Genomic DNA, 18,980 nt, shown 5'->3' on the forward strand with positions numbered 1-18,980 from the left:
TCCCAGGGTTTGAACAGGATTATCGTTTATGAAAGTTTTTGTAAGATTCAAGAGTTGGCTAATCTTATTTACTTGCTTATTTAATTTGGTTTATTCCCCGAGCGGCTACATGTAGTCGCCAAAACAAACACCTAACCAGCACTGTTTAAAACAACCTGTAATTACAAATATATAGTACTATGGTTTAGTAACTCACACAATGTTTTAAATAGAAAAAGCTTTTTAGCCGGGCTCTGCTGAAAGCAGAGTCCTGGCTATAGGCAGGCCAATCGCCAATGTTACTATAAATCGCACAAATAAACAAAAAACCAATCAGCGTCAAGGTAAAGCTTCCGCTATACCAAATAGTTACCCAAAGAGCCATGTTTTGTCAAAAGTGTTGGCATTTTGTTTCTTTTTTTAATTTTAGAATGAATTGTCTCTCTTTTTTAGTTTTCTTATTAATAAAGTGTTTTTAAAACATTACTATGCATTTTGGACACATACAAAGCGCATGAATTTCCATGAACTACTTTGCTGCACAATGAAGAAACGGGGATTTAATATATAATGCTTGTTGCAAAATTCAAGGCAGCAACTGTTGAACTTTTTAACTTCTACTAGACAGACTTATTGGGAGTTGATTTTAATCAACTCTCCTATGCAGTTACTCGGACAAACCGAGAGTGAAACAGTGTTTGGACCTCAGCACAAATCATCGCTGCTGACAAGACTTAGTTCATGAAAATAATTGATAAATTCGATGTAATGTATGCTAAAGCATTGTTTTTCAAGGAACCTTATTTATAAATACTTGAAAATAGTCAGATTTTAAATGGTACGAACAATTTAGATATTTTTGTAGTCGTGTGTATTCCTACGCCAGAGTTCAATATAGTCTCGTTCAACTCGACGCTCGGCTGTCTCCGTAAATTTCCGACAAGCAGAGAGCCTCTCTTGCTTGTCGGAGATTTACGGTGTCAGCCGAGCGTTTGGTTGAACGATACTAGGGTTCAATATTGCTTGGATCCATACAATTTTCGAGAAATATTTCTATTACTGATACATAGTTTGATTGAATTAATTTTATCTTTAAATATTATTTAACATGATTCATAATGGGGTTTCTCGACATTCTTGTCGAAAAAGTCCAACAATTCATATTATACAAATGTGCGTAATTCAAATACAAATTAGAAACTACATGAACTTGTCATGCAAAATAACATATCATTGATTTTAAAATAAATATACATCGACAAAATCAACTCCCGTCAGTTCTTCAGTACTTTGATTTTTTGTTTATAGCCGCTTACAAAATTTGGTCGCTCTCTGATGCTTTGCCGACATTAAAAGCATGAGAGAGAGAGAGAGAGAGAGAGAGAGAGAGAGAGAGAGAGAGAGAGAGAGAGAGAGAGAGAGAGAGATTTTCAGTCTTTACTACACAATATGCAGAAAGACACACCAAAAGAGCCCGGCTTTCAGTACTTCAGTACTTTGATTTTAAATAGAAAAGGCTAAGGTATCAAGGAAACCAATTAATTTATGGTTTATAATATATATTTTATAATTTCTGTTACTTTGATTGACAAACATGTATAAGAAGCAGCGCTACTAATCAACCCAACTATCCCTTAAGTCTGAATGGTTTTTCTTACGTTAAAAAAATCCAGAAGATTATATATCTTAATTTTTATTCAACTGTCACTGAAATAATAAAAACAGTTTTTGAATAATGATCTCCGATAAAAAAAATTGCAGTTCATGATCGCTCCATCATACAATTTACGCACACTATGTGTTATAAAATTGACAAGATCGAAGTACTGAAATGCTCAGAGTGTGTGGTGACAAAATGACGAAGGCTGGATAGACAAGGCGCCATTGGTACACTTCGCTTTAGCAAACTCGCAGCTAGAAAAGAAAAATTTAAACAGTTGATGAACAGTGAAGTTTTACTAAGAACAAAACAAAATAAATGGTGACTTACCTCAAGAAATTGTTAATATACATGTACAAATATAGATTTTACTCATCAGTTATATAGCTGTGTACATATTTTATATGATATTTTGAAATCTCATTAAATTTATTTCCGTCAGTCTTAATAAATGTTGTCCTGCATTTAAAGTAAATTTATGAGTGGGCAATTGCGATGTCACTTACTCGTTGTTGTATACGACGCCGTCACTTCCGCACACGTGTTTGACGGTGGTGGGACACCCTATGAAGTCCTTGTTATCACAGAACAGCTGCTGGTTGGGGTCAAGGGTGGTAGGCTTAGCGGTAGTGGTGGTATGGTGGCAGAAGGACACACTCTCAATACTCAGACTACCATCAGTGCATTTGGCTTTGGCAAACTCACAACTGTAGATATTCAGTAGACATGTTTTTTCGATGATAAAATAATATTAATTTAAGTGCTCGTTTGCTTGATTGGTTCTTGTTTTGTCGAAATTGATTTTTAAAACCATTTTATATAAAATGTAAAGTTAAACTGTGTCAACAGTTAATTTCATCTTACTCATTCTTGTAGATGACGCCATTACTTCCGCACACGTGACCTACAGTAGATGGACACGTGATTAAATCCTTATTATCACAGAACAACTGCTGGCTGGGGTCGCGCGTTGTTGTTGATCTAGTTGTGGAGGGTTGTACTGTGGTACTTGTTGTTGTTTGTCTTGTTGTTGTCGTTGGTAATGTTGTTGTTGTTGTTGTTGTTGTCTGTGTTGTAGTTGTCGGTGTCGTTGTTGTTGTTTGGCCTTGACCACAATGACCCAGTGAGGCGATTTCCAATGAAGGGTTTTTACATTTTGCTACACTAAATTCACAGCTATGAAAATATGAAATAAAACAATCAGTTAAATATAGTATGAAAAATAAACGGTGCATTTAAACACAATTTATCTTCGCATGTTTTGAACTACCCACGAAAATCAAGCACCTCGAATACTAGTACAACCGGTAACACACAAGTTGGGATAGAATGTGTAACTTGGAAACTCACAAGTTGACGTAGTGAGAGCCGTCTGATCCACACACGGTCTCGTCTGCTTCAATCTGCTGGTAGGAGCCGCACCCCAGGGCAATGGTTTCCTGGCAAATCTGAGACTGAGCGGCTGTACTGACCAATAACCAAACGGCGGCCAGGTCTGGAAATGAAACCGGGTGTGCCAAAGACCGGAGAATTAGTTGACTATAAGTTTCATGTATAAATGATAAACAAAGAACGAATAATCTCACGAAATTTTCTAGCTTAAAGATTTGGCATCACAATTTGACATGAGTTCAGGAAACCTTTTCTCTCTTATTGATCTTTTACAATATCTTTTGTGTAGATACTTTTTCTTGTTACTTCTGAGCTGATGAGTCCCTCATTACACGATAAATGGGTATCATCCAGAAATGTTATGAAATGATCATGTGGGGATTAAGATTAATGAAATCGACACATTAAAATAAAGAATAACGACATCATACCATTCATATTGCAGGTTTTTCATCATCAAAATTGGTTGATTTTGTGGATTTTTTTTATATTTTGAAAAGGGGGTTAATGTTAACTTTTAAAGATAGTGTAAATTCATTACGTTTTGTAAATACAATAATTTGAGAAAAAACAATAAATCTGATAAAAGGTAAAATGTATACTGTACCAAAGATAAATACGATATTCCAGTAAAACATGTTGTTTAAACAATAGTTAGGCCACCAAGTATACAAAGCTAACAGAACATGACCTGCGGGTCAAAAGGTCTTGCGATAACAGGGACCACTGCGAACGACTCACTTAAATAATGGTTCCAGCGATTAGCACGTTCCCTCGACGTCATGAAGTCTGTTGTATTTCCAAAGTTATGAAAGTAAATTACAGGAATATATATGTAGTCAAATTTTCGGGGAATTCTTCTATGGTGTGAGGTTTTCATTAACTAGATCTGCCCTAATGGGACTAACACTCCCGCGGGACTCATTTCATATTCGGTTTTTCGCGAACGTTACGCGGTATATCGCGAAAGTTACGCGTCTATTCGCGATTTTGTCAGCTACGAAAATGAAGGTTATTGGGTTTTTGTACTACACATGTAGTTTTATTTTTAATTTTAAGAGGGCTCCATGGTCATGGCCACTTTTAGACTGTGTTGATCTCCTTTGAAAGAAGATCTCCATACAAATGTATACATGTAGGATATTACCAAAATTCATAAGGTAATATGTATATAATGTTTCTTTACTACATTATAGTTTATAGCTTTACAAGTCATATCTTCAAATTTTATGAAGATCTGGTGGTTAATTTGTTAACCACGCAACCTTCATTAAAAAAAAACATAGGTAATCATAGATTACTAAGCTCACCGAGACGGAGCATCACCCTTATGAGACATCACCTTCATAAGACCACCTTTATCATTTTATATGAAAATCATACTTTATGATCTTGGATATTCATGGATTCTGTTTTGACAAAATATCGTATATCATCTGATAAATTTTTTTATGATAATCATATGTTAATCAATACAATGATATAAAATTAAATATTGCATCATGTCATATTTATAATATATATCATATAATACAATAAAATACCGACATAAACAATAATGAGATATGATATTGAAACATATGATATGACATTGTATTGTGTTATAATACCTTATTGTATTTGATCACATAATACAATATCATAAAATATAATACAATATAGTATTATATTACAATATCATATTACATAATACATCATAACATTAAAACATGATATTATAATGTATGATATAGTATGATATTGTATTGAATGACACTGAAACATATTTGATACATTATATGATATTATATCATATAATACAATTTCAGGTGATATAATTCTATATTACTGAAACCAATATCATATTATACAATATTGTATGATACAATATTATATAGTAAGAATATACAATATTGTATCATAGGATACAATATAATATTTTGCAATATCTTATGTCATTGTATCATGTGATAAAATAATAAATTAAAAATACAATATAATATTATACTATATTGTATCATAATATACAATACTATACATAACAATATCATGATACAATATCATATCATAAAATATAAAAAAAAATGATACAATATCATATCGTATCGTATAACTTTTATAATATAACATATGATATCATATTGTATCATATCAAACAATATTGTTTCATATCATACAATACTATATCATAGGCATCATGTTATATCATTTATCATAAACACATCTATCTATCGAGCTGGTTTGAGTGAGGTAGGAGATTTCTTTAGCATCCTTGATAATGGAGATCAGGCTCTGCATCTGAAGCAACCTCTGCGTTTAATTTATAATAAAGTTATATCAACTATGCAAGCTATCATCTATAAAACATGTCACCTGTTCCAAAAAACTAAACCTCATCCAGCATCTGAAACCTATGGCTCAGATTCAGCATTCAAGCCCATCAGGTGCATTGGTATCATAAGACGCATCATCCATTCAAGTTTAGTGAAGTTTGGACCAGTAATAACTAAGATATCATTATCAGAGGGCACTAGCAATTAAAACCTTAACTTCCTCCAGCATCTGCAACCTATGGCTCAGATTCAGCATCCATGCCTGCCAGGTGCATCTGTATCATAAGACACACCATCCATTCAAGTTTGGTGAAGTTAGGACCTGTAAAAACTAAGATTTATTTTTTAGCATCCTTGATAATGGAGATCAAGCTCTGCATCTGAAGCTACCTCTGCGATTCATTCATATTACAGTTAAATCAACTATACAAGTTTGAAATAGTACTATCATCTATTAAACATGTGACCTGTTCCAAAAAACTTAACTTTATCCAGCATCCAAAACCTATGGCTCAGACTCAGCATTCAAGCCTGTCAGGTGCATCAGTATCATAAGACACACCATCCATGGAAGTCTGGTGAAGTAAGGACAAGTAATAACTAAGATATCATCATTAGAAGACACCTGTTTCAAAAACTTTATTCAACCAGCTCTTAAAACCTTAACCTCCTCCAGCATCCGAAAACTATGGCTCAGATTCAGCATTCAAGCTTGTCAGGTGCATCAGTATCATAAGACGCACCATCCATACAAGTTTGGTGAAGTTAGGACCAGTAGTAACTAAGATATAATCATCAGAGGGCACCTGCAATAAAAACTTTAACCAGCTCTAAAAACCTTAACCTCTTCCAGCATCCGAAACCTATTGCTCAGATTCAGCATTCAAGCTTGTCAGGTGCATCAGTATCATAAGACGCATCATCCATACAAGTTTGATGAAGTTAGGACCAGTAGTAACTTAGATATTGCTATCAATGGGCACCTGCAACAAAAACTTTAACCTGCTCCAAAAACCTTAACCTCCTCCAGCATCCGAAACCTATAGCTCAGATTCAGCACTCAAGCCTGTCTGGTGCATCAGTATCATAAGACACACCATCCATGCAAGTTTGGTGAAGTACGAACCAGCAGTAACTAAGATATTGCTATCAATGGGCACCTGCAACAAAAACTTTAATCTGGTCCAACAACCTTAACCTCCTCCAGCATCTGAAATTTAGGACCCAGATTCAGCATCCAAGTCTTTCAAGTCCATTAGTAGGTTCAGATGCATCACCCATGCAAGTCTGGTGAAGATAGGACAAGTAATAGCTTAGATACAGGACCTGCAACAAAATCTTTAACCAGGTCCGGACGCCGACGCCGACGCCGAGGGTATAGCATAAGCTCTCCTTGACTTCGTCTCGGTGAGCTAAAAATCAGATCTTCAATGTAAAATACATTTACACATTTCTCTATCCAAGTACATGTATGTTCATCTGTTCCTAAGTGACAAAACGCCCCCCCCCCTTTTTTCAATTTTAAAAACCATGCAAAGTTCCTTTGCTGATAAAATCTTGCATATGTTTCTAATCTAAGTCTTGGCAGATTCAGTCAAGTATATTCAAACATTTCCCTTTCATTCTCGTACATGTATGCATATAAAAATCTCTAGAACTCAGCTAACTGATCCCATGGGACTATGATTTTCTTTGACAAAATTTTGTTTAGAGACACATTGACAGACAAGACAGACAGACCTATGAATGTCAGACAAGGAGTGATCAAGAAAGCTCACTTGAGCTTAAACCTTTTGTTTCATAAGATTGTAATAAGGAGACACTCTAATTTGCATGGAATTTGAAGGGATTTATCAGATTTTTCTGTTAGCTAAAACAACATATCATACTCTGCATTTTCTCAGAAATTTTATTGGAAGATCACAATCATTCTGTCAATAAAGTAAATACTGCATGTACATTTGTTTAATCAATAGTACACAATCATAACTCTTCCATACATTCATGTACAATGTATACAGGTTAAAACAAAAGGTACAACATGCACGACTAAATACTGAAGCATCACAGTCACAAAACCCAAAAAATTTCACATTCAAACAGAGAGAAACAAAAGGTCATCTGTTTCAGAGTCATCAATTATAAATAATCACAACTATTGCAATTTCCCTCTTCACTGCATATCAAATCAAAGTGACATTAAACTTCTTAAGTTGTTATCTACGAGTTGCAGGTTCTGTAATGCGAGTCTGTTTTTTAGGAGAAGAAGATTGCTGAGTGGTGGGTGTGCTTTTGGATTTCACCGATTGTCGGAAAAGAATATTTGTGATCATCACGACCGGAGCAAACAGTCTCAAGGGAGAATGACTGAAAAGAATTTTAAATAAAGAGGCTTTTATTGACCATATTTCTCTAATGAATTTTAAAATCAGCATAAGTTTCATATCAAGTAGGCTTGGTTGTCAACAAAATACCCTGGTACCCATTAGATCGATCAACCTTAAATTCTCAGAAATGAGTTTTATAACTTATAATATTGTTAATCAAAGAACATTTTTCAATATCTTATCACAGAGTCCTTCTTTTCAAGAAAACAATGTAGTCTAAAATATTGCAACAACCATCCAGCTCTCTTTATTCAGTAAAAGTTAAAACAAATACCGGCATATAACGGTAAAACAAAACTCACCAAACTTGTGAGCTCTCCTCTGCATCATTGGCACTTAGTATGAACAAAGGAAACAGTATAGAGAAGATACATCCACTGAAAAAAAAAACCCAAATGTACTCATCAAACATAATGTTGGAGGAGAAACAATCTGTCTGAGTGAATGAAATAAGAAATCCTTATCTACACTTCTAGATGCACTCCATTAGGTATTATTGTCAAAGTTTTCAGAGGACTCTGAATATTGTTGATTATCAAATAATATTCATACCAAAAACTTTACAACAGCTAAACAAAAGTTTAACAACAGAAAACAGAGTCGAAAATTAATTTTATTTTTAACGCCACATTCTTTTGATGTTAGTAACTCTACCTGATAACAGCTGATGCTGACATAGAAGTCAGAAATGCCAGAGGAATGCCAAATCCCAGGAAATATGGCCAGTAGGACTCAATGTAAGCAAGGCGTTTGTGGACCTCCCAACCTGTGTCCATATAAAAATAGTAGAATAAAAAGTAAGAGGGCAATGTTAAAAACTATGCTACAAGGCATAAGCATTTTTTATATTAAACATTAAAACTGTTTTAGTTAATTTGTCCTCGAATTTCAATTATGACCTTGACCTTTGATAATCCATTTCACTTTTGACCTTTATCTCTACAAATACAACAGGTCATAGGCTAGATTGTTGATACTCGATGAAATGGCCATTATCCTGTTGAAAATATAGTAAGGAAACAAAACATTGATGTAATTAAATTCAGAATGTGTCACATGACTTACCCATATTGAACCACTTGTACTCAAAGGCATAAAGGGAGTACAGGAGAGACATGTGAATGAAGCCCACTAAATAGCCCACACCGGGAATGGGTAGAAAAGTAGCCAAGGTACTCTAAAAACATCCACGTAGATTTGTATACACAGAAATACTTTTTGTAAAATCATTGTACAGTATAACAATTTTTGTTTTACAACAACACATCGATCATGATAGTTTCTTATCTTTCAAAAATTTTAAAAATTCAGGGAAATGGATCAGTTTTCCATTGGTTGAATGTTCTGACAGATAACTTTAAAAAATCTTAACTTTTTGCTGATCTAAATTTACCTGAATTAAAAAGAAAGCTTGTAACAGGACACTGAATAAAAGATCTGCCACCAAGACGCTCAGATTGATAGGAGTAGGACGTCCCCTTGATCTCACATAGGCAGCATCTGCAATGTCCTGTAAATAAATCAAAATGTAACAGGTGGTGAAAAATCAAGTCTCAGCAGAGATTTGAATCCAGGGCTTCAGGTCTCAACAAGAATAGAATTCCTGGGTACCGTCCCCCATCGTTCAAGCAGTATACTAGTATCGAGTCTATCGACCAAGGCTGATTTATGAACTTGACCAAGGTATTAGTGGTATAAACATTTGGTATAAATTTAATGAAAATCTGTCAAAATTTGTAGGCATGAGAGCGCTTACAAGGTCAATTTTTGGATAAAACGGAGTCATTATTGTGGTCAAAGTCCCATAACTCAAACAAAAAGTATCGACCAATGCTGATTTTCGAACTTGACCAAGGTATTAGTGGTATAAACATTTGGTATGAATTTAATGAAAATCTGTCAAAATTTGTAGGCATGAGAGCGCTTACAAGGTCAATTTTTGGATAAAACGGAGTCATTATTGTGGTCAAAGTCCCATAACTCCAACAAAAAGTATCAACCAATGCTGACTTTCGAACTTGACCAAGGTATTAGTGGTATAAACATTTCGTATAAATTTAATAAAAATCCGTCAAAATTTGTAGGCATGAGAGCGCTTACAAGGTCAATTTTTGGATAAAACGGAGTCATTATTGTGGTCAATGTCTCATAACTCCAACAAAAAGTATCGACCAATGCTGATTTTCGAACTTGACCAAGGTAACAGTGGTATAAACATTTGGTATAAATTTAATGAAAATCCGTCAAAATTTGTAGGCATGAGAGCGCTTACAAGGTGTGACGGATGGACGCACGGACACACGGACACACGGACCCATGGACGGACGCCCGGCATTTCTATGTCCCCGCTCCGCGTTGCTGTAATATTCTCAAGGGGCAAAGAAATTGATAACAACAAACCTGAAACCACATGCAGTTCACTATTTTACTGATGACAAAGAGTGGCAAAATCCACAGAGCTCCAAAGATCCAAGAAAGCAGGGAGCTTATCCACAGCCAAGTGATATTCAAATTCTCTGAGCCAGCTAAAATCAATGTAAATAGGATGTTAAAAACTTGTTTGCAATTTTCTATTTAACTTTAAGTCAATCCCATTTTGAAATTTGAGAAAGGCTGTACATCAGATATTGAAAATTACGAAAACTAATAAAAAATCTTACCAAAAATTAACTCGGTGAACCATAACAAGCATGGAAGCAAGGCCCAATGAAATAACACAATGCTTGTCTGAAAATGAAAACAGCCATTTCATCGATATTACGAAAAGTAAGAGATATTTACATCATTTACGAATTTCATGCATCTTTATGGTGTTTACATGTGCATGCAGATACCATTTATACACTGGTATATATTTTATACCTGCACCACACAGTAGGTGTTTTCACATAAGGGGAAAATTCAAACAATCAGTTTAGACAGTTACATTAAGTTGTTGTCACTAAATTAATTCCAGTTTCATTGATTATTGCCCCTTAAACAATAGAGCTCTGTTAAAAAATAATTTTGTAAAATCTTGTAAATTACCAAGAAAACACCTCCATTCCATAAAGAACACTGGAAGAGTCTCTGCTTCACGGTTGGTTCTCTGAATAAGAAAATAACAGACACAATTTTTATTCTTATATACGTGTTACTGTATGTCTAATTGAGATGAATAGTTCTAATAAAACTTACACAAGAGGCCCAGGGGCCACATCGCTCACCTGAGCAACAATAGCCATAACTGATCATATCAGCAAGACAGTATCAAATTCAAAATATTTTGACCATTAATTTAGTAGAGTAGACCTTGCACAAAAAGATAAGAGATCTTTCGATTTTTATCCACATATTTTCATGTTTAATGTCAAGCCCCTTTTTTGTTTCAAAGAGGGCTTGATATATAACAAAAAAATATGCTGTCTCAAAGAACTGAAGGATTTGAATCTTACCTGGGAAAAACCGGAAAGAATAGCCAAGAAGAAAGAAGAATGGAAATCCCTAGTCCTTGCTCTAAGTGGCTCTGGTTGCAACAAGGACTAGGTAGGCAAGTTTGCTGTTTCAATATTTGTTAGAAGGGTTTTCTCTATTTCTATATAAAAAAAAATCTCCTCCCTCTTCGTGGCCCTACCCTTTTCCAGGGAATCGATTTGGTCAAACTTTTATCTGCACAATTTGTGCTTTCACACAAGTTTTAGCTGTTTGGTTGATTGCTTTTAGAAAGATTAATTGCCCTCTATATATTCCTATGTAAAGATTTAACACCCCTCCCCCATTGTTGCTCAACCCTGTGGTTCTGGAGAAGAAGATAAAAAATTATGGAAAAAGTTAAAAGTTTATGACGACACAACAACGATGACAGACAACGTACAAATTTTGATCAGAAAAGCTTACTTGTGCCTTTGGCTCAAGTGAGTTAAAAAGAATCTGATAAACAATGCAACAATTTTAAATTAGCGGTTAATAGTAAAAGCTGATCCTCAGAACTTACTTTTTGTTTCCCTTATTCTCTAGGTTTCCCTTCAATTTTTGCTTTTCTGCTCTCCTGCGGGCCAGTGTAGTCTGTGGTTCATTTTTCTTTAGTTCACCTTCACTGTTGTCAATGCTTGCATCATATTTTAAAATTTTTGATATTCCTGAAAAACAAATTTAAAATGGCCTACATCAAGGATACTGGGTGGTCAACAAATTACTCATCAGATCTACCTTAAATTCAAAGATACTGTATTTGGTAAAGACAAATTTTATATTAAAGTTTTAGCTTTAAATTTGAATTACAGTGTAGTATTTTCCTATATCTTTCTACAGAACTCTTATTCTAAAGGAGATCAATACAGTTTAAAAATGGCCACTGCCATCCAAACCCCTTAGTATTACTTTCATAAAGTGAAACAGCTGCACATATCTCTACTAATAAAATAACATGGCACTGGATGTTATAAGGTGTACATACACATGCAGTTTATAATGGTCCGATGGCCAATTGAATCTTTCATACTACTGCTTCTTAAAACTTACTGCATGGTTCCATCTTATGAATAAAATTTTCATATCAAAGCTACTTATTCTGAGAGTAGATCCTCGTGATCATATCCATCTGATCACTGTTGATCCAAAAACCTTCTCAGAATAGGTTTCAGGGATTACGAAGGTTCAGTCAGACCCTTCCACAATTAACGGTTCAATTGACAATGATCAATGACCCTTGTAAATGCTTATGAAAGATAACTGGGAATAATACAAGGGTGTTTAACCATGTTAACCTTCTGCAAAAAAAATATTTTTTTATGAATTTTAATTAAAATATACATATTACCTGTCAATGAATTTCAATTCATTTCGATAAAACAGGAAAAAAACAAAATTTCTCCATTAATACAATGATACATCATCTGTTTATACCCAGAGGAAAACAAACATCGTATGGAGATTCAAAATGGGAAATGTTTACACCTTTTCTTCATTCGTAAGTTCCTTGAAAAATTTTTTCACAATATTATCCGGGGTACATAACATGTTTAATGTCTTTTGGAATGCAAATCCCCATATACAGTAAAACACTGTTATAGCAAACACGCTTATAATGAATTGACATTTACAGCAAAGTGATCATTTCCAAGACTTTAATACATGTTGTAAACTTGACAGGTATAACGAATTACGCTTATAACGAAGTAAAATTGTCTGTCCCTGGGAGTTCGTTATAAGCGTGTTTTACTGTACTTTAATCTATTTTTGGATGTGTATTGAAACGTACTTGAAGGGGTAGAGTTAAATTCAAAACAGATAATTTGGACTTCTTTCATTCTAGTAAATGGAGGTAGTTTGGGCGCAAAGGTATTAATGGTAATCGAGATATTATGCAAAAAGTGGTCAAAGCAGAGACTTGGGACAAAGTATAATTGTTTCTTTTTCAACACAAAATTCATTATTCAACTGCCCCGCTTTTCTGTTTTCAGTCTACATTAAGGACATGATATTTCATTATCAATGTTGCCTGTTAACAGTTTACAATTTCGTCATAATTACTCTAATCAATCCATCAGGATTTGAGATATATACCAGAGGGTGGTTTCACTATCAGATGTTTTGATCAGTTATAGAGTGTACGCTTTACCTAATATGCTGTCTCTAAAGCCTTGTATAATTCCATGAATTATTTCTTTTGTAGAATCTGCCATAATTCCCTTTTGTTAGGCATGAACATGAATCTTATCATCGTATTAGACACATTTCGTCCTGAACATAGATCCTAAATTTATCACAATACTGTGCGCAGTTTTTCTGCGCCTGTTGCTCATATCAATAAAAATTAAGTTCAAACATATTTGGATTATCGAAATAAACTTATTAATTTGTAATTTCTTCTAAATTTATGTCAAATATGATTAATAATTTTTGTTAAAATCTGATATTGTGCATATTTTAATATTATCGTTAGTTATTGTTTTGGTTGTTATAAGCTTCCGGAAAAGAGGTGCGTTGTGGGATACATGCTGGCCTCTTTTTCACGTGGTTCTCAAAGAGCAGCATGGTATGCCAATTTTGCTTAGAAATATACGCTGAAACGATATGTTTTTACTCTTTGAAATATCATTTAAGCTACATAAAGATAAACTGTATGCCAATCTCCATCAAGTAGCATATTCAGCCTTAAATATTTTCGTATTTGGACACGAAATTAAAGGTTATAGAAAAAAGGGGGGATGAATTTTGCACACAATTTATTAAATGAGATGTCGTGAAGGGATTTTCACAATCTGGTTTATGAAATGGAAACTAATCAAGAGCATAGTTCTCTTGAAGGTTGATTTAACTATCTGTTCAATGGGAGTTGTAAATTTAGAATTAAAATAATACAAGTAAGTTAAAAAGCTAAAGTACTGTCGCACAATTATTCAATTATTTAAGTCTGAGGCACATATTTGATTCTGATGATGTTTTAGAATGAGCAATTGCTAATTTTTGCGCTTGCATGTTAATTTCGATATTTTATAGTCTATTAAAAATGAAGTTCTGGTCCTGGTTTTGATGATAAATCTAATTGAATGATTCTCTCAACCAAAGGAGTTACTCTGAGTTAGTTTGGTGTACAGAAAAAATTCAGGATAAAATTAAATGACATAAAATAGGAAGTAGAATATCAAAAACAGCAAGAGTATATTTAACATTGATAATCTGTTTGTGAACAATTGATATAGAACCATTTTAACAAGACCTTGGACTTTCGGTTGGATGTAGCTATCTATTTCTTGCGTCAAAACAAATTAAAAATGACGCTGTCTCAAGCGAAATATGCACTGATTGCGTAGTCCTCGCTTAAAAGCCAGACAAATCTTGTTGATTTTAAAGAGCCATGGCTGAGTGGCCAACAAATGGACAGACCTACGTCACAATGCTGTTTGACACAACTACCCCAGGGGCTGACAAATACATTTTTTAAGAACTTGCCCTCGGGCAAGTGGCAAGGCAAAATTTACTTGCCCTACCTCAATATCTACTAGCCCAACCAAATTCTTTATTGTGATTAAAAATAACAATACACATACCGTACGATGTTTTTGCCCTTCACTTTAAATTTTTCCACTTTTAATACGAGTACTCTTCATAAAATATATGGTTTTGATTCAGCATCTCTTCCTCTTGGTTTTCTCGAGAATGTGTTAAAAAATCAACATATAACATGTTGATATTTAGTTGGATTTGTTTTAAAGGTAAAAAACAAACATTTTATAAACAGTTTTGGGTGTTTTGATAATTTTTGTCACCTTAGGTGAATGTCCGAGATACATGTAATAGGTCACAAGCGCACACGTCTTCATGGCCATGATTTCATTTAGGCCACAGAGGTGTTAAAAATAAAGGTGAAATGAATTATTAGGAGTTGTATCTAATCATATAAAGCTTGATATTTTAATTTTAAAAAAGTTCTAGGCTATGATTATGATTACTGAGTGATAACGGGCACACATCTATTTTAAACAGCAGTTATGGCGGCGTACATGGAGACGGTGAACACAGCTCAAAGAAGTCGAACATAGAATAAACCGCTCAAATTGATGTTAAATTGTCAAATTATAATCAAAACAGTTTTTGCAATTAAACACTTTAACAAAGATTAAATTAGTTTTAAACATTATGATAAACAAACACAAGAACAGTCGATCTGAAGAACAGTAGTTAGAATTTTATTTCATTATGATAAAGCCTATGCTGCACCTGAAAAAAAAAACCCGTCAAAATCCTATTGTGGTGTATGATTGAAGCACCCTTAGATCGTAAAGAAATTTCTAGAAAAAAGTGAGTATTATGTTCAGCAAAATACGGTACTTTCATTTTCAGTACATATGCAAAAGTTTAAAAAGTCACTTGCCCACGGGCAAGTCCCTACCGATTTTTTACTTGCCCGATCGGAAAAACCACTTGCCCCGGGCGTCGGGCAATTGGATTTGTCAGCCCCTGTACCCAAAGTCCAAGCTCTTGTTAAAATGGTTCTATCTAGATCTGTATTAGATTTTGAACAGGTTGGGCACCACCCCTGTTTGATGGTTTGAGTGCCATTTGGTGGTTAAATGCCTAAACGGTATACCTATTTTACCTACCAAATGGGACTCATTTTTCATTCAACCCGAATTACATTTTTCTGGAGAAAAGGCGCAACACGTTTATTACCGGGGCAAGCACTCTGACATGTTTGCTTCATGATTGAACATTCGTTTGAAAAAATTTTATGTGGCGATTTTTCCACACATGTGTTTAGTCATGTATAAACAAAAGTGTTTATGTCTTCTAAAAGATCGATTTTAGTCAAAGTACGACATGACCTCATTCCTCGAACTATGTTCTTTCGATTTCTATCATCCGGGCAAGTGAAAATCAATTGCAGCCAATCAAAACAATGATCTTTTGGTGCGTGTTAGAAGCTAATTTAAGTATGGAGGCCCTTTCGCACTATATTAAATTTCTCAGTGAAACTTACTTAAAATTTTAACTAACGAAATATGTTTTGTTATAACATAAATAATGACTTATTACCTTGTACTTTCGGCATTATTTTCATAATCTGACTTTACTTTTGTCACAGAATTTTACTGAAGTAATGTACGATTGGGCCTCCATACCTGAATTGAGCTTTCGACGTGTATCACTTAAGATCACTGATTTCATTGGCTGCAATTGTTTTCCACTTGCTCGGATGATAGAAATTGAAAGTAAAGAGTTCGAGGAATGAGGCCATGTCGTACTTTGATTAAAATCGATCTTTGAGAAGACATAAACACTTTGTTTATACACGACTTCCGGGAGCATTTCATTTCGGTCTTTTTTTAAACACGTGCGGAAAAATTGACCCATAAATTTTTTTAAATGACTGTTTAATCATGAAGCAAACATGTCAAGAGTACTTGCCCCGGTTATAAACGTGATGCGCCATTACTCCAGAAAAACGTAATCTGAGTTAAACGAAAAATGAGTCCCATTTGATAGGTAAAATAGGTATACTGTTTAGGCATTTAACCACCAAATGGGACTCCAACCATCAAATGGGGGTTGGTGCCCAACCTGTTGAATAGTGTGAAACTTTTAAAACATTCTCAACTGAGAAAGATGACAGTGAATCGGTATTCAGCATGTGGAAATTTTAGATTTTAATGATTTGCTTACATTCATATGTAAATTATAAGCCTTATATTTTTAGGGAGCCAAAAAACCAGACCCCAAGGCAGGGGCAAAGGGGGGAAAAGCCCCAGCAAAAAAGAAGGAAGGAGGAGGAGGAAAGGCCAAAAAGAAGGTAATATGTCAATTGTCATATTAATAAAAAAGTAAAGTTGTTTAATTAAGAAATATTGATGGCGATCTCTCTATGTAAAATCATTAACTAAAGCACCTTACTGAAGTTACTGTTTTTAATTGATGATGAATAGTATCTGAATGTTTTTTTTAATGTTACAGTATGTAATATATGACAGCACAATATTAACTTCCAAATGAAATTTTTTCTCATTTGCAGAAGTGGTCTAAGGGAAAAGTCAGGGACAAGCTGAACAACTTGATTTTGTTTGATAAGGCAACATATGACAAATTTTCAAAAGAAGTGCCCACATACAAACTTATCACACCGTCAGTAGTTTCTGAGAGAATGAAGATTCGTGGATCTTTAGCCAAGCAGGCCCTCAGAGCCCTACACAAAGAAGGTGAGCAGTGATCGCTTAACTAAACTGTCAGGAAATACAGTTGTCATTATTTTAAGAGCATTGCATTGTCTTCTTGATAGCACTGAAATTTGCTCTGTACTTTGAATACTTTTACTTAAAGTGCAAAAAAAATAATACTTTCAACCATGTACCGGTATTGTTTCTTCCTTTGAACCTTTTTGTGCAAGTAATATACAAAACTGTTGGGATGAATAGCAAGCTTGTGCTTGTTTTAAAGCTCTACATCTTTATACTCATTAACCTTTTAATGAGCTGTCTTAAAATACTCGGTACTTGAAAGGAAGTGAAAATGTTTGATAGTTAAAAAATTCTTGTTGGTTGCCCAGTCCAAAGATGAATACTTTGGGCCTACAAAAGTTCTAAACTTTGTTATGAGGCCTGCCTATATCTATTCTATTAATTCACATTACATAATTTTATTCTAAAATGAATGAATTCAATAATTCTTTTGGTTTTGAGTTGCATGAAGAAACCTAGAAATAAGATATAATAATTTTTTGAGCTAAAAGCAGAACACGACCTGTTCAAGATTTATTCTTGTCTGCCATTTTATAGGTGCCTCTATATACATGATATAAGCTAATGTTTTCAAAATCCAGAGTGTTTAGCTGTAAGGACAACGGGCACAAGTTATGTGCAGTAAAACCTTTCTTTGAATTTCATTTTCAATTTTGGAGGAAAGATATTTTTAATGTCAGTAGAAAAACCATCTAGTAAGATCTAGTAGTATTTCGTTTTAAAATAATTTGTCTTTAAAATCAATTGTTACCTTTATTTTTTCATCAGAAACATCACTCGCTATAATATGCAAATATTTACAATCAGACGATTAAAAAATTCTCTCTTATCGGTAATACTGATGAAGTGTCAAAAAGTAAGGATACTGATCATCAATGAAAAAGCAGGAAAGTTTTACATACCGTATCATAGTATTTTTTGGTTTATCAGTGTGTCTTTTCCTCTGAAATTGAAACACAGTTTTGATGCAGTCTAAGACAAGTGTAATTGATCAAACTTTAATTTAGATACATGTAGATATATTATAGCATCTTTATTGTTTCCACAGGTAAAATCAAGTTGGTGTCCAAGCATCACTCACAGCTAATCTACACCCGTGTGACCAAGGGGGATGAAGGAGAAGATGCATAGATGAATAAATGTGAAAAAAAATGTGCACGCCTTGTTCTTTTTTATCTCATACAGGAAGTTTAATTATGAACTGAATAAGAACAATCAAAGTGTATACAGTCTTATACAGGAGAAAAGATCTGAGATATGAAGGTAGCAACATTGCAGGAAAAATACATAACCCGCTAACGCGGGTTATGTAAATTTTTTCTGCAATGATCGCTACCTTCATAACTCGCATGAATCATCAAAGAAAGCATTTTATTGTTTATATTGCCATCTTCTTTTAACTAATTAATAAATTGATTATGAAAAGTTAGTAAAATTCACTAAATTACTGTTAACGTACGAAAGTACGTTAGCTAAAAGAAACAGCCAAATCGTCTCCTGTGAGACTGAGTTTGACATCATCGTGACCATTTCGTGC

General features: G+C 34.1%; 2 protein-coding genes and 1 long non-coding RNA gene across 3 annotated transcripts; 2 read left to right on the plus strand and 1 right to left on the minus strand.

Annotated features, from left to right (window-relative positions):
* Positions 1-1,656: 1,656 nt before the first annotated feature.
* On the minus strand, positions 1,657-13,512 carry LOC128156793 (etoposide-induced protein 2.4 homolog). The gene is made up of 13 exons (XM_052819092.1): positions 13,330-13,512; positions 11,704-11,848; positions 10,758-10,818; positions 10,391-10,457; positions 10,131-10,255; positions 9,124-9,240; positions 8,796-8,907; positions 8,385-8,496; positions 8,033-8,107; positions 2,990-3,178; positions 2,504-2,620; positions 2,146-2,346; positions 1,657-1,893 (listed from the first exon to the last, which is right to left on the minus strand). Exons 1-13 carry the CDS (start codon positions 13,391-13,393, stop codon positions 1,815-1,817), a joined length of 1,464 nt encoding a protein of 487 aa, XP_052675052.1. The 5' UTR covers positions 13,394-13,512; the 3' UTR covers positions 1,657-1,814.
* On the plus strand, positions 3,760-7,737 carry LOC128156794 (uncharacterized). Its single transcript, XR_008239766.1, has 3 exons — positions 3,760-3,845; positions 4,091-4,191; positions 7,604-7,737. It is a non-coding gene; the product is annotated as an uncharacterized LOC128156794 (long non-coding RNA).
* Positions 13,513-13,667: 155 nt separating the features above from the next.
* LOC128157401 (40S ribosomal protein S25-like) lies at positions 13,668-18,599 on the plus strand. Its single transcript, XM_052819919.1, has 4 exons — positions 13,668-13,746; positions 16,909-17,001; positions 17,221-17,404; positions 18,492-18,599. Exons 1-4 carry the CDS (start codon positions 13,744-13,746, stop codon positions 18,572-18,574), a joined length of 363 nt encoding a protein of 120 aa, XP_052675879.1. The 5' UTR covers positions 13,668-13,743; the 3' UTR covers positions 18,575-18,599.
* The last annotated feature ends 381 nt before the right edge of the window (positions 18,600-18,980 follow it).

The sequence above is a fragment of the Crassostrea angulata genome, chromosome 7 (assembly GCF_025612915.1).
Source record: "Crassostrea angulata isolate pt1a10 chromosome 7, ASM2561291v2, whole genome shotgun sequence".
In the NCBI taxonomy this organism is placed as follows: Eukaryota; Metazoa; Mollusca; class Bivalvia; order Ostreida; family Ostreidae; genus Magallana; species Magallana angulata.

What these genes read in the sequence shown, in the direction of transcription:
- LOC128156793 (XM_052819092.1), bottom strand. Translation starts at nt 13,393, where the DNA reads ATGGCAGATTCTACAAAAGAAATAATTCATGGAATTATACAAGGCTTT. An exon ending in GGAATGGAGGTGTTTTCTTG is followed by an intron (nt 10,458 to 10,757) that starts GTAATTTACAAG and finishes TTTCATTTTCAG; the next exon opens with ACAAGCATTGTGTTATTTCA. An exon ending in TCAGCATCAGCTGTTATCAG is followed by an intron (nt 8,108 to 8,384) that starts GTAGAGTTACTA and finishes TTTTTTTTTCAG; the next exon opens with TGGATGTATCTTCTCTATAC.
- LOC128157401 (XM_052819919.1), top strand. An exon ending in GAGGAAAGGCCAAAAAGAAG is followed by an intron (nt 17,002 to 17,220) that starts GTAATATGTCAA and finishes TCTCATTTGCAG; the next exon opens with AAGTGGTCTAAGGGAAAAGT. An exon ending in CAGAGCCCTACACAAAGAAG is followed by an intron (nt 17,405 to 18,491) that starts GTGAGCAGTGAT and finishes TTGTTTCCACAG; the next exon opens with GTAAAATCAAGTTGGTGTCC.